At 40.8% G+C, this 14124-nt stretch overlaps 1 protein-coding gene across 4 annotated transcripts in view; it reads left to right on the forward strand.

The window, feature by feature from the left end:
* The first annotated feature begins 992 nt into the window (after nt 1-992).
* Nucleotides 993-14124, forward strand: part of ROBO2 (roundabout guidance receptor 2) — a 435570-nt gene continuing 422438 nt past the window's right edge. For all 4 annotated transcript variants that reach the window (XM_069024393.1, XM_069024409.1, XM_069024402.1 and 1 more), the window contains exon 1: nt 993-1067. In XM_069024393.1, the coding sequence (XP_068880494.1) occupies nt 1013-1067 (55 nt within the window). In that variant the 5' untranslated portion in view covers nt 993-1012. The remainder of the gene's footprint in view (nt 1068-14124) is intronic.

Here is a 14124-nt window from a genome sequence, read left to right on the forward strand (position 1 = left end):
CCAGGCAGCCTCGGGAGCCGCGCTCATTCTCCTCCCTCTCCCTGCCAGCCGGTGTGTCCGTGGCGGCGGGAGGCGGAGGCGGCGGGAGAGGAGGGGAGAGAGGAGCGGAGCGAGGAGAGGAGCGGCGGGCTCCGGGGCCGCCCGGGCGAGCTGCGGCGGCGGGAGACCCCCGAACTCCGCGCAGCCCCCGCCGCCGCCACCGCTCGGCAGCAGCCGCGGCACCGCGCCGGGGTCCTGCCAACAGTTCCCGCTCCGCTGCCAGTGAGGAGGGAGGTGTAGGGGACACCGCTTTATTTATTTTTATTTTTTTTTTTTTCATTATAATTATTTTTCTTTTGAGGGGATTTTGAGAAAGCAAGCCGTTTCCCTCCCGTGTAGCACATTGCCTGGGCGTTCCTATTATGGAAGTTAAGTGAGAAACTCTGCAGCTTGAACTGATTTGGGGAGAGAAAGGGAGAGAGAAAAGGGTAGGGGGAGGGCGACAGGAAGGCAAAATAGCCGAACCAAGCCAATGGTTTTCCTGCAAAGTGCCGGGAAGTTTGTGGAGCACTTTCTAGGAATCAGGTCCTTTCTCAGAGTCTCTCCTTGTCTTCCGAAGAAAGAGCTTGCTTTTGGATTGCCATGGATCCTAAAGAGAGTCTTAGCCACACTTGAATAATTCCTCTGCTTGGGCTGGATTGGTGGGAATTTAGAAAGGAGCGTGTGTGCAAAGCAGAAGCCTTCGGAGCTCACTCGCTGCTGCTCTAATCTGTATGGATCTAAAAGTGTCACATTCAAGACCTTTGCATTTCCAGCTTTTGAATTGAAGATTTCCCTTTCCACTTTAAGTAGCTGCTAGGAAAGTGAAAACTTTTGGACCTACCTCTTACTGGCTTTGGATACTTTTTTTCTTTTTTTTCTCTCTTTTTCTTTTATTTTCTCTTTTTTTTTTTTTTTTTTTTCCTCCCTTTTTAAAAAAAGTCTCTGTGGAATTGGTCTCGCAAGCGATCGGGATTGGTTTTAATATGTCAAAATGGGTCTGCTGACGCCACTCCTGCTCTTCGGATTTGCATTTTTTCAAGTCTATGGTAAGTTCGCTTATTTTAGATATGTCATTTCTGTGCAGAAATCCCCTTCATCTGAATTTCATTTGGGACAGCACATGGAGGGCATTATAAGCTTTAACGTTACAGAGCCCTAAGTTTGTTCCTGGTATAAAAATGGTATTTGGGGAGGGAGGGATCGGAAGAGGGAGAATGTGTTTCCAGTAAGCAGCCCTTCCCGTCTCCTAACTTAATGGAAGAGCAGCTTATGAATGGAAGAATGTCAGCTTGAGGTGGCGAGCAAAGAGTAAAAAATTACCGTGATAAATCTTTTATTTGGGGGTGGGGAGTGGGAAGGGGAAAGGAAAAGCAGAGAGCTGTTGTAGCTGGTATTACTTTGCCGCCTTCTATTGTTAAACTTTCCAGCCGGAGAGCCAGCTGATGAAATAAATAGGTTAGCCCTGCCTCGGCTCCAGGTGAGGGGGACTGGCGGATTTCCAGAGTCCCTCAACGCCTCGCTCGGCGCTGGCGAGCGGCAGGAAGGGAGGGAGGGAGGCGGGCTGGGAGCGCGGGGCGGCGGCAGCGCGGCCCCGACCACCCCGCTCCGCCTCCGCCCATCTCCGCCGAGCCGCGCAGGTGGGGCGGCAGCGTCTCCCCATCGGCTCCATCCTCATTCCAAGCTTCCCAGAGGGAGGGTTTTCATGAAGCTTAACGACGTCTGAGGGAAAGGGTGGGTTTCCTTATGAGCACCGTCCCCCCCTCCTTTGGGTGTGCTCTGTAACGTTTCTTGTGGTTTCGAGTTTAAGTGCTGGATGGGGAGCTGTAAATTATCATCTTGGGGAAGTACGATTTAGCAGGGCGAGAACTTCAGTGTAAGGGTAAATTGCCTTTCAGCGTAGGGGTGGGCGCTGTGCTGCTGCACAGGCGGTGGATGCACTAGAGCAGCTCAAGCACACGACTAGGAGCGAGCATCCGGCTCTACAGAGGCTGTGCTGGCACCAAACGCTCGCCAGCCCAGCTAGCATTGGGTATTTGCAGCTCTGAAAGTCCTTTAGGCTTGAGGTGAATGCAGTGTCTGGGATCCTGAATTTTTTTTGCCTGTGTGTCAGAGCAAACTTCGTTCCAAGAAGCTGCTCACAGCATTTACTGTATCAGTCCCGAGGCAAGGGCTCGAGGTTTATTGTTTGCAGTCACAGGCTGCTTTGAGTGTTTCTCCACCACCCCCTAGCAATAAAGGAGGCAAAATAGAAGAGGGACAGATTCAAGTACAGTTTTACCTTGGGTGCATAATATGCTCTGCAGTTTAATGTTCAGTTTGGTCAGTAAGAAAATTTCTACATACTCTGCTCAACTAGACAGGAGAAGTTTTAACTGTAAAAGGGTTTAGTAGAACATTTATGTCTGTCAGTGCAATCATAGTTTTGCAGGGATTTTGAATTATGTTTCGCTGTATTTTTCTTGCTGTAACAAAAGATCCTTAACTTTAAGACGACTGATATTGGAGGTATCTTTGTGTGCCAACTGCAAACATCAGGTCATAGAAATGTACTTACTAGTAAGTGTTTAAAATTGTATGTAGCTAGAAGGAAAACAATTAAAGTGCTCAGTGGAAGTGACAGAGTGAATCAGAGGAGCTTGGTGTTACAGAATGTAATTAAAGTACCGGGCTGTTTGGAGATATATGAAACAAATGCAATTAACCAGCTTGCTGGAACGACAGGAGCGTGACATAATTTATTCGAGTTTTGTCATGGGGAACACATGTAGAATCTTTGTTCTCGTTTAGCCTTATGAGGGTGGGGCAGTGCAGGTGAAGCACACAGCTTATTTAGAGCCGGACCATTAGAAAAAATGGCCAAGGAGCTGCCTGGGATATATGTGATGCTCCCCTTTTGTGGGAAGATATTGCAGAGACTGTCAAGTTTGCCTACATTAACAACTCTCTGAAATAAATAAAGAGCTTTGTGGATAGCACATCATGACCAAGTAGATATAAGCTGTTATTGTCGAAATGACTAACAAGTAGCTTTGAAGAAGTACTGGCAGGCAAGCTTGGCACACAGTGCTTTTGTCTCTTTAGAAGCATAGTAATTACGATCACATCTTAGGCTGACATGTACCACTAGTTGCTTTGTAAAGATCTCTATCAACGTCAGCACCATTTGTAATGCTTTATTTTAAGAATAAAAGGCAAAACCCAACAGACTTCTTGTTTCATAGGTCCTTGGTCTGTTTTCTGTGTTCGAAAGTTACCTCTTAGTGCATTTCTGGGTTTAAGGGGGTTTTGTTGTTGGGTTTGGCTGGGTGTTTTTGTTTGTTCTCTTGGCAAGAGGTCCAGACATAGAAGTGTAGCATTTGAGGCATGTTAACCATCCTTTTCTCTCTGAGCTTAGTTTTATTTAGTGATTCAAAAGCGGTACAGATCACAATTGTATTCTTTTTCTTCTAAAGTTATTTTTTTACCTGTCCGTGGTTTTAGGACACCTGAAAATTGCACAGCTCAATGAAAGTGGTAGAAAACATGTGCTACATACACATATGTAGATTTTAGGGTTTTTATTACTGTGCTTTTGTTTTTCCTGTAACACTGCCCATGTTCTTGCACTCTGATGAGGGAACAACTTGAATTATTTTTTTCTTTAGCTATCAATCTTGGTTATTGTTCTTGACACAAAGCAAACAAAGAAAAAATCAAACACAAAAAATCCCAAATACCAAAACACACACACATACACACAGAACTCCCCCAAACAAACAACAAAACACCCCACTGGACAGAGTCTGCACCATAAAGTAAGCCACTAGCTACTGGAGTTAAAAGAGTTACATGTGGGTTTTTAATAGTGTTCAGTTGATTGGTCTTTCATTGTTACATGTTTTGTTCTCTTTTTTCCAATAATTAATAAAGTTTAAAATAACAAATATTAACAGAAAAGGTAACAACTGACATGAACACAGGTTTTGGTGGGCCAGACCCTGGCCTGGTAGGACACATAAGTACTTTCAATGAAAATGACAACCTTTTATGTCAGAGCTGGCTTTTAGTCCCTTGAAAACTGCAACTATGATGCTGTTGAATGGGTGAAGGTGTTAAAGATATATGAGAATAATTCTGGCAAAAAGAGCATTTTAGCACCATATTAATATATTTCAAAAGCACTTCTTTTCTTAATGAAAAGTGTGCATCTGAAATGGTGTGGTGGCAGAAACATTCTGTATTTCTTTTCCTTTTTATTTTTTTTTAATTCTTTCTATTTATTCATGCCGATGAACTACACGTCTGTGGCCTTGTGCAGGTCCCTGTTGCCTGTTGGAGAACATGGCTTACGTATAAAGCTGGAGTATATTCTTCCAGTGAGTATTTGAGTTGACAGGGTCTTGATCTCTCATGTGAGTTTCGCTGTTGATGGATAACCTTTGCTTCTGTGGAATGTGTACATTTTAATGCTTTAAGAGTAAAATTCTGGAGAGTTTGCAGTTTTGTTTCTTTTACCTTGTTCTTCCACAGGACCCAATTCTGCAGGGCATTTAAGTGCTTCCATCTCTTAACCACAGTCTTGCTGAAGTTAATAAGAATTTAAACATGTTCCAATCATGTGCTTTAAAACTTTGCTGAGTAAGGATGAATTGTGCCTGTGATGACAGATTTTGCTGAATTAGTCTTAAGATTTTGCTTTCTTTACTTCTTATCTCATAAGTTGTTATTGCAACAATATGTTTTTATGTGCAGAAGATAAGCAATGAGGGAACCCTGTCATTGTACTTCGACGAGGTGGATTTGCTTGAAAAGTAGTATGATAATCCAGGTACTTTGGTTTGTGTCTTTGCTAATTTGGAGCTCTGCAGAAGGCCTGATACTCCACAAATCTTTCTGAAAAATTGAAATTGGGGGGTTTTAAGCCTTCATGTGAGCTGCACTGACTACATTAGTCTTTCCATTAGGAACTCTCTGGAATGATGAGATTGATGTTGCTCAGAGAGATTACGTTTTAGCAATGCAGGCTAAAGATATGCAACCTTAAAAGTAGACAAAAAGAATTTAAGTACATTTTTAAGGATGCATAAAAAGTACCAAGGAGATGTGCCAAAAAGTGTGATGAGAGGAAAAGGAGGCTTTGGCTGGTCTGTCCGGTCAGTTCCATTTCCAGGAGTCACTTTTTCCATAGCAATGCTATGTGGGCTCATAGCCCTAAATTCGAGACGTGCTCTGTCCACTGCTGAACCATTTAGTGGAAATTACTAAAGAGTATGCAATGTCTTTTTAGCAGTTTGTTACCCTTGAATTGCTATTCAGATATTGATCTGGGCTTAATAGATTGCTAACAGGTTCTGTGCATTCCGTTTCAGCCACCTAAGAGGACGCTGCTGTCAGGTTTTATCTGTTATCTCAGCTGGCATGGCAGAGGTTGCTCTTCCTGTGGCTGCCATCTGGCTCACACCTCTCACACCAACCTTGGGGAGGATACTTAGTGGTCATGTTGATGCTGTTTGTTGCCAAGAGGCTCCGTTACTGGTGTGCTTTTCTACATTTCTATAGGAATCTCTTTATTTCGCAAGAAGGCCAAAGAAAGCAAGTGTTTGCTCTTGCCAAATAAATAAATAAAATGTTTTGGCTTTTTGGTTTCTTACATGTAACTGACTTTTTACAATACCCTGTTATTGTTACATGAGGATTCTTGCACTTGTGTTTTGACAGTACATGTGCCTTGTATGTTCAAAACAATTTGTCTTGTGGCTGGGTACAGGATCCCATCTTAAATCACTACTTCAGAGAAAATGTTGAGGATACCTGTTATGCAGGATAGTCGTGTGGACTGTTAGTTATAAGATCTTTGAATGCAAAATATTGTACAGAAATAGAGATTTGCAGGTGTATATTTAGTGCCACCATCTTGACTCTAACACCTGATTTGTACTGTAGCTTGTGGACTCTGTGCCCTTGAAGTTATATGGACAGATATAAGATTGAGTTTAGTGTTGTCCTCACCTCAAACTGTTTCCTTAACAAAATAACTGCTAATCACCCATGGTTAATAACTTTTGTTCTTATGGTGGATAATTAAATAAGGGCCGTTAATTCAGGTTCTGATCCACACCACTGAAATCTGTAAGAGTTTTGCTGTTGAGTTTACAGAACACTGTGAAAGCAGGCGATGTTATCTTGGCTTACTGATCATCATGATCTTGCTACAAGATGAAGCTGGGTTGTTGTTGCATGCGACACTACCACAACTACATAAACACTAGAGGGTACAAGTGTGTATTGATGTTTCAGTTCTGTTCACTCTTTTCTCATTCCTACAGTGCTCCCTTTACTAGAGCAGAGTTTCCCTTTGAAACCAAAAAGCTGGTTCTTGTGCTGCATTGTGTATGTAAAGATATGCATTCTTAATGTTTTTTCAAGCCAAAAGTTCATGAAGTAAAGAATGGCTTTTTAATTCAATCTCTGCAGCTTATCTTGGCATTGCTGGCATGGAAGAGATCCAAGATGTTCTCTTAATTTTATTAAAATAATAGCTGTAATCAATAAATACATGAACAACAATGGACAAACTAACCAGTAGTACCCATGTAATAACCTGCTGATACTTATATTGAGCCACTGTGCTCTGGTGGCCAAGGCTCATTGAGATTAATCTCTGGGTTATGGACAAATGTGAAGTGAGGTTATTCATCTAAACACTGTTCTGGCAGAAGTATCTTGTGCATGTGCATTGAACTTGCAGCTCCTTATCACTCTCCCCCAGTCATTTAAAAATTTTTTTCTTTTTTTTTTTCCTTAGCAAATTTTCTTTTTTTGTAAACTGACTAAATAATAGTTATTATCTGCAGATCCCTGAGTTAATACATCTGTTTAACTGCTTTCTGCTTATGTACTAGATAGGTTGGCAAACATCATTCCTTGTTGCTTGTTTGCCTTGCTGTTTCTACCAGGAGCCACCGTGTCTCTGGCTTGCTGATAACTGAAGGTCACCCTTATCTAGTGATTCCAGTGTGTATTTTGTAACCCATCGAGACTGTGTGCATGCAGGTGCTATTGCAGACTTTCAGTGCTATTATCTGCGGTGGCTGTGGGGATACTCCTTCAGTTCTACCTCCCTGAGTGATGTCTGGAAGAACACAAAATATCTTTGGATTCATTCCTCATTATTTTCAGGTGCTGAATGCACAAGACACTCTTCCAAGCTTGATTTGGAGCAGCCTTAATGATACATGGTATTTGCTTACAGAATTACCCTTGTCAGTGAGTCTTCATGGTACCACTTCAGTTCCAGCAGAATTCTTCAGTCTGATGACAGCAAAGGACCTGCCATTGTGCTACTTTATACTCTGTTATATCTTGCTTTTACTTTGTCTCCTCACTTTTTCTCAGATTAGTTCGAAGAACAGTCTATTTGATCTGATATATGGAAATGAACTGGTAGGATGAGTGGGGATGCCAGGAGCTAAGTATGGTCTCACTCATTAGAGACTACCTAGATGGTTGTTCCGCCCTGTCTGTTGCAGCATTTGGCCTTTCATTCGTATTTAGGCATTGCCTCTATAGCTTCAGTGCAGTGTGCCAAGGAGAGAAGAGCATCTCTGTGATGTGCCTGTCATAAATGCAGATTGGACAAATAAGTAAGGAATAAATGGCCAGAAGCAAGTTGTAAAACACAGCGAGCTGTGGTTCACTTCTATTAATCACTTTCCATTGATTGCAAGAGAAACTGAGTGGAAAAGAAATCTAACCTTTTGAAACCAAAATGTCAGGTAACTAATATCAGTCAACTTGTTCCTCATTCATAGTGAATGGAGGGACAGTTCATGCCAGGGTACCAGAGGTACTTTTTCACTGCTGTGAAAATGTCAAGAGTTAAAAAGCAGTTATGAAAAGTATTTTAATGCTGCAGGAGCCCTATAATCATGGGTTCTCAGGCTGTCGTTCTGTGCAGTTTTCAAGGTCCACATGTCCTGTAGTCTGGATTACTTCCTCCTGGCAAAAGGAATGGTCAGTTTTAACTGTTTGTTTTATCCTAAAGAGAATTTTGTAACTAAAGGATGGATGATAGTTTCTTTCAGTATTATGAAAAATCCAAATGGCATAGCAAAGCTGTTGGACTAAGCTGGTTGGAAAAAGTGTTTTCTTCACTTGGATTGCCTTTCCCTAGAGAACTTGATCTCTTTGGGATTGTCACTCCATAGTAGAGCTTGCAGGAAAAGGATCTGTGGGTGCATCCTCCTTCTCACTTTCCAGTGTGTATTATGTCACCTTTGAGGCCTGGAGATGCTTATTTTACCTGTGTGTACAGTAGCACTGCCCTGCTCTGACAGTTTTCTGGAGAGAGAAATTACACTGTAAGCTGTGAGAGAGGGTGGGATAGCCTGATCCCAGGTCCATGGCTTGATAGGGAGAAACAGCCTGCAGAGGAGCTGGGTCAGACAGTGTAGGGAATGAACAGGGAGCAAAGCACCACTGAGTGCTGATCCCTGAACACTTCATGGTTGTTTCCTACTCACTGTGTTTAGGCTTTTATTGTTGCTATGTTATTTGTACATCACTTATCCATGAAGTGAATAAGTTTTTCTGTTAAATTGTTTTAGACCAGTTTTGTTTGGAGTGGTTGCAAGAAAATGCTAATTTGTAGTTTGATGCAGTGAACTAAGGTCTGTGCTGGCTTTAACCTGATGCACTGCAGAAGTGCTGTGATAAATTGGCTGGGGCTTTTTTGTATATATGTTTTTATGATATGTCAGAAGAATTCAGTGGACTCACTAAAATAGTTGGTTTATGTCAAGGCAACAGCTATTAAACAAAGGACTGTTAGTGGAAAAAAAACCCCAAAACCCTATCAGAAATACTGCAGGCAGCATTTTATCCTTGATCTATGCATCTGTTACCAGACTGGATTTTAAATTATAATGCTTTGTTTTTTAGCTAATCAATGTGATTTGGCTATTCAGATGTATGCCTGAATTACAAAATACTGTGGCTTTTTTTTTTCTTCTGCTTGAATTTGTTTCATCATATTAAACTGTGCAGTGTGGTCTTTACCTAATGAGATCAGACGATGTGTTCTGTAGCATGTAAATCCTATCTATGGGGTAAAATCTCAGCATTTAGAATGGGAGTATCCTAATATAAAATTGTCTTTTAGTGCTGTTGTGTTTAAATCCCTAAGAATAGTTTTCTCTATGTGTACATCTAGATTAAAAAAAAAAAAAAATCTTTGTGGAAGTGTATATAGATATAAGTAAAGAAAATAACTTTAGAAACTGTCAGGGGTATAATTCATGTCCCTGAAAGCAAAACTCTAAAGAGTAGTGGGAACCCTCAGAACACTGAATTAAAGGAAAATGAAACATGACAAGTAGGCAAACAAAATTTTAATGAAATATGAATCAGTGTAAACAGAACTGCTTATTATTGTTATCATTTACTGACTCTTTTTTGACAACTGTTCAATTTAGAATGAAATGCAGAAGAACATATGTCTGTCTTTGTATGACCCCAAATATTTCTGTTCTCCCTTTCAGCAGACAACATGCCTTTTCTCCCCTTAAGTGATTTCTGGTTGCTAGGAGAAGTGCAATGGTCTGCCCTGCTCTTATCCAGCAGTAAAACTGAAAAGTGTATTGAGGTAAAGAGAGGGGCAAAGCACAGTGTAGGCCATGAATCACATGTTGTCTCTAATATGTCCACTTTGTTCCCACTTTTTCTTTGAAAACTTTTGTTTTTACTAATGGTGTTTCTTTCCAGCTGATCTCTCAAAGACATTCAGAAAGCTAAAAAAAAAAAAAAAAAGTTGTGCTGTTAAGAGTCCACTCAGAGGAACAAAAAAGAGGGGGAGACTTTGAGACTTACTTGTGGGGCCACAGTGGTGGCAATGCGCTACTCAATGAATGGCTTCAGTCAGCTGCTGTTAAACTTGGATGATTGATACCTTCTGGTTTTTTTCCAGAGCTAGAAAAGTGTGCAAAAAGTCTTCATAGTGGTCCTGCCATTTTTAATGCAAGATATTGAAGTTGTTTACAAACTATTTCAAACAGCAGAATATTCGGTGTTCTTGAAGCATTCAAGTAGTAATGTTGCATTATGTGTGCATGATGTGTGTTAAAATCAGAAAAGTTTGTTAATAATTGTGGTACTTTTGTTCTAGTTTGTGAAACCCTTGATTCACTTTCTAAATCATGCTTTTTCAAATAATTGTGTGCTGTGGCAAGAATCACTTGACTATCACCTCCTACAGTGATCTAAAAGTGGCCTTATACAAATGTCATTGGTTACTTTTAAACCTTGTCAGTTAGAAATGGTTGTATGTGATGATGTAATGGGTATAAATTATTTGGCAATGTTGTCTATATTAATAGATTATCAAAATCATGAGAGTTACGGCAGAATTTCACTTGAAGTTGATTGCAGGATGAATGTATAGACATTATATTCTTTCCTCAAGTGCTTAATGAAACTTAGCCTGGAGAGCAGTCTTAAAGCAATAATTATATCTCTCAAGAAAGACTGCTGAAGAGGTCGTGTGTGAGTCCTGTGAATGAGGAAACTGAACGTGTGGCTGCAGAGATCTGTGATTTGGGCTGTGGAAACAGCTGACTGCCTGCAGACAGAGCAGGCCTCTGTATCATTCCTTACCAGGAGTAAGTGATTGGCCAAGGGTCTCATTACCAATTTAAAATGTTGTGTGGACTCAATTTAGTGACATGCAGATAATAGAGAAATTCAATGATGATGTACTTGGAAAAATAGTGCAGCAACTTTTAACGATTTGTTATTCCCATAGGGACAAAATAGGTTTCACCCATATTTTCAAGGCTATTGGGTGACCTGGCAGTACTGGATTGAGTCCCAGTGTAATTTAATGGAATTTGTGTCTGTTTAGGTCAGGGCTGAATTTTCCCCCAGGGAAAGATGAAGATTGAAGAGTTGTAAGTTAAATTACAGGGAACTGGCTCTGTCTTACAGGCTGCTAATGGGGGTGGGAGTGTGTGTGGTTCTTCTGTGTGTGGTGTGATTTTTTACTTTTCTTCCGGATCCCCACAGACTTTAGGAGTAGTTTAAATACCATCCACAGTACAGCTGAGTTTTCAGTTACTTCCATGAAAGCTGCAAGTGCTGAGACCAAGAATTTTCTCTCCGTAAATCACAGCAGATGTTGCCTCAGTCATTCTTCAGTGTTACCCCAAAGCACAGTTGTCTTTCTTCCTGCTGAGTCCTTCCTCCTGCTCAGAACTGCATGGGGAAACAGACACGTTTTGTCACTGCACGTGGATATTGGTTAATGAATTTGGATTAGCTATTAATATGTTAATATAAAGGATGTGCCCAGTATCACTTATGAACTCCATGGCAGAAAGAATAGTGAGATTTGGTCTCCAAGATCACAGCTGATGGTGGGAGAGGTGTGCAGTTGTTTATAGTGGGGGAAGAAGGGTGACTTGAACTGTTTCTGCTGCTGCTGCATTTGTTTTCCTGACATTTAAAACAAGGCGACTTTTGAGGTACAGGAGGATCAGAATGGAAGAACTGCACACCATTAAATATGTCTTCTAGTAATAATTTTCCTTTCTGTTACCCGATAGTCCTGCCACACTGAATTATGAAAGAGAAAAGAGACAGAGGGAGATTCAGCACTGCTGGTTTGGGACAGGGGTTGTGGGGGGAGCAGGCACTGCTGTGGTGAAACACTGAGCAATGCCTGTTCTTCCTCATCCTTCCCCTCAGCCCTAAGGTATGTGTTTCTGGGAGTCTAAACGTGCTAGGGAAGGAGGCTGAAAAGAAGTGGTAGCTGTGGACTTGTCTGAAATTAGAGGAAACCTCTTGTAAATGATGGCATTTAGCTGAATGTCTTTCCTGTTGCATTTCCTTCTTCATGCAGCTCAACACGCTGAAGGAAGGACCATTCTCCAGAGAACTCATCTGTTCCTAGAGCCCAATGCATTTGTAGAATAAACTTTCAGATTAAGTAGCATACCTCTAATTAAATCAGGAGCAGTTTATAGCTATGATATTGAAGTGGAAAAGCAAGTAAAGAAGGCAGGTTTGCATACACTTTTCCTGCCATATGAGACAAATCTGTGACCATTTCTTACACTTGCTTTCTCCCCTCCTGGTAAGTCTATTTCCTAGAGTTTTGCTATGATGAAAGATGCGTGACTTTCCTGTCAAGTTTCAGATATGAAGTTTCCTCACTGTCAGTGCTTTACATTTCTAATTGTAGAACATTCTCCTCTGCATGGGCCAGAAAATGAGAAATGCCTTAGCTCACACACAGAAATCAGTGGATTTGAAACTTCTAGATTCATTCTAGGCCAGGGAGAAAAATGTGCTCATGTGTTTTACAGATTTTCATTTCCTGTGCTCTTCTTCTCCATCTTCTGTGGTTCATTCACGTCACTTGCCTCCTTACATTTCTTAGTTGAAGAGTTTGTTCTATCTTGTTTTCTTGACAATTGATTTAGTTTATTTTCCAGCTCCTTTTCTGTTCTGTTCATTCTCCTTTGGCTGCTGTTTTCTAACTGTGTTGCTTGAATATGAGGAATTAAAGGACAGCAAGGGAGGAGGTAAGGCAGTGTTGGTGAGGAAGTACTTTTATAAGAAAATTTGTCCTTTTGCAGGGTTACTTGGTGAATTCTCTGTGCATAGATAAAGATCTGTGGAGGCATAATCTTCTGCCAGGCTTAACTAGCCTTGAGGAAATTAAAATAAGCTTAAAAAACATATGTGTACAAGCCAGATTTTGTGTGAAGTTGGAAAGAGGTACCTTCCTGAACATTAAACTATTTCTTATGTTTTCCTTTCAGTTTTGAAACATACAAGTTTCCCCTCTATCATGGAGAATTGTCTTTTTCAGTCTAGTGAGAACTACAGATAACTGATTGATGATTCGTTGAGTTTCCTATTCTTATAAATGGTTGAAATTTTCTCAGTTTATGAAATATTGAGACATAGAAGGATAATAAACTTTTAATTACCAATGGCTGGCTTTTTTAATATTCTACAAAGTTGTAAACAAAAAAATAACATTAAAAGGTAAGAGATACTAGGTGGGCATAAACTGATTAGTAACAACATTCAAGGAAATTATTCTGCCGATACTACTCTTGAAATAATTTATATTATTTGAGGACTTGATTTCTGTTACGTTTTTATAGTGTATGCATGATACATGTGTGTAAGAGAAGAGGAGACTGAGGGGAGACCTCACTGTGGTCTTCAACATCCTCACGAGAGGAAGTGGAGGGACAGACACTGATCTCTGCTCTCTGTGACCAGTGACAGGACCCAAAGGAATGGCCTGAAGCTGTGTCAGGGGAGGTTTAAGTTGGATATTAGGAAAAGGTTCTTCGCCCAGAGGGTGGTTGGCCACTGGAACAGGCTCACAGGGAAGTGGGCACAGCACCAGCCGGAAGGAGCTCAAGAAGCGTTTGGAAAACACTCTCAGGTACATAGATGGTGGGATATTTGGAGCTGTCCTGTGCATAGTTTACTTTCTTATGGATAAGCTTTTTAATAAATTGCTATTCTATATAGGAAAGTAAACTGTGATGGACTTTAATAATCCTTGTGGGTCCCTTCCAACTCAGAATATTCTATGATTCTGTGATAATGCATTAAGTACTAAATATGTACTATACAAAATACCTTGTTGGAGAATTCTCTTAATTTACTGGGTAAGCTGGATAAAATACTTCCTGGGTTTCAGTTTGTTTGTTTTGTTTTTTTTTTTTAATTCACAGTTGCTCTTAGTCTTATTGAAGAAGAAATTTCTCTTTTTGTAGTGCAATGTGTATGAAACCCTGACTCAGTGGAAGATGCTGGGAATTTTGTCATCAGCATCAGTGGGGCCACAGTTTTTCTTTTAGTGCGGTTGGCAATGTGGGAGGTTAATGCTGGGAAGGAAGTTCTTTTTCTTGGTTTTGGGGATTTTTTATGGTTATACAAAACTTAAGGGAATGACTTAAAACTAAATATAAAGTTGTAATCAGGAGGTTAACAGATGCCAGAAGCTTCACCTGCAGTCCATTAGAAAACTAGTGGGAAGCCAAGACAATGATGCACAACAGATGAAGCCGTAAGTGCGGTCAGTAGCTTGAGAAAGAAGTCTGT

Source organism: Aphelocoma coerulescens, chromosome 1, assembly GCF_041296385.1.
Source record: "Aphelocoma coerulescens isolate FSJ_1873_10779 chromosome 1, UR_Acoe_1.0, whole genome shotgun sequence".
In the NCBI taxonomy this organism is placed as follows: domain Eukaryota; kingdom Metazoa; phylum Chordata; class Aves; order Passeriformes; family Corvidae; genus Aphelocoma; species Aphelocoma coerulescens.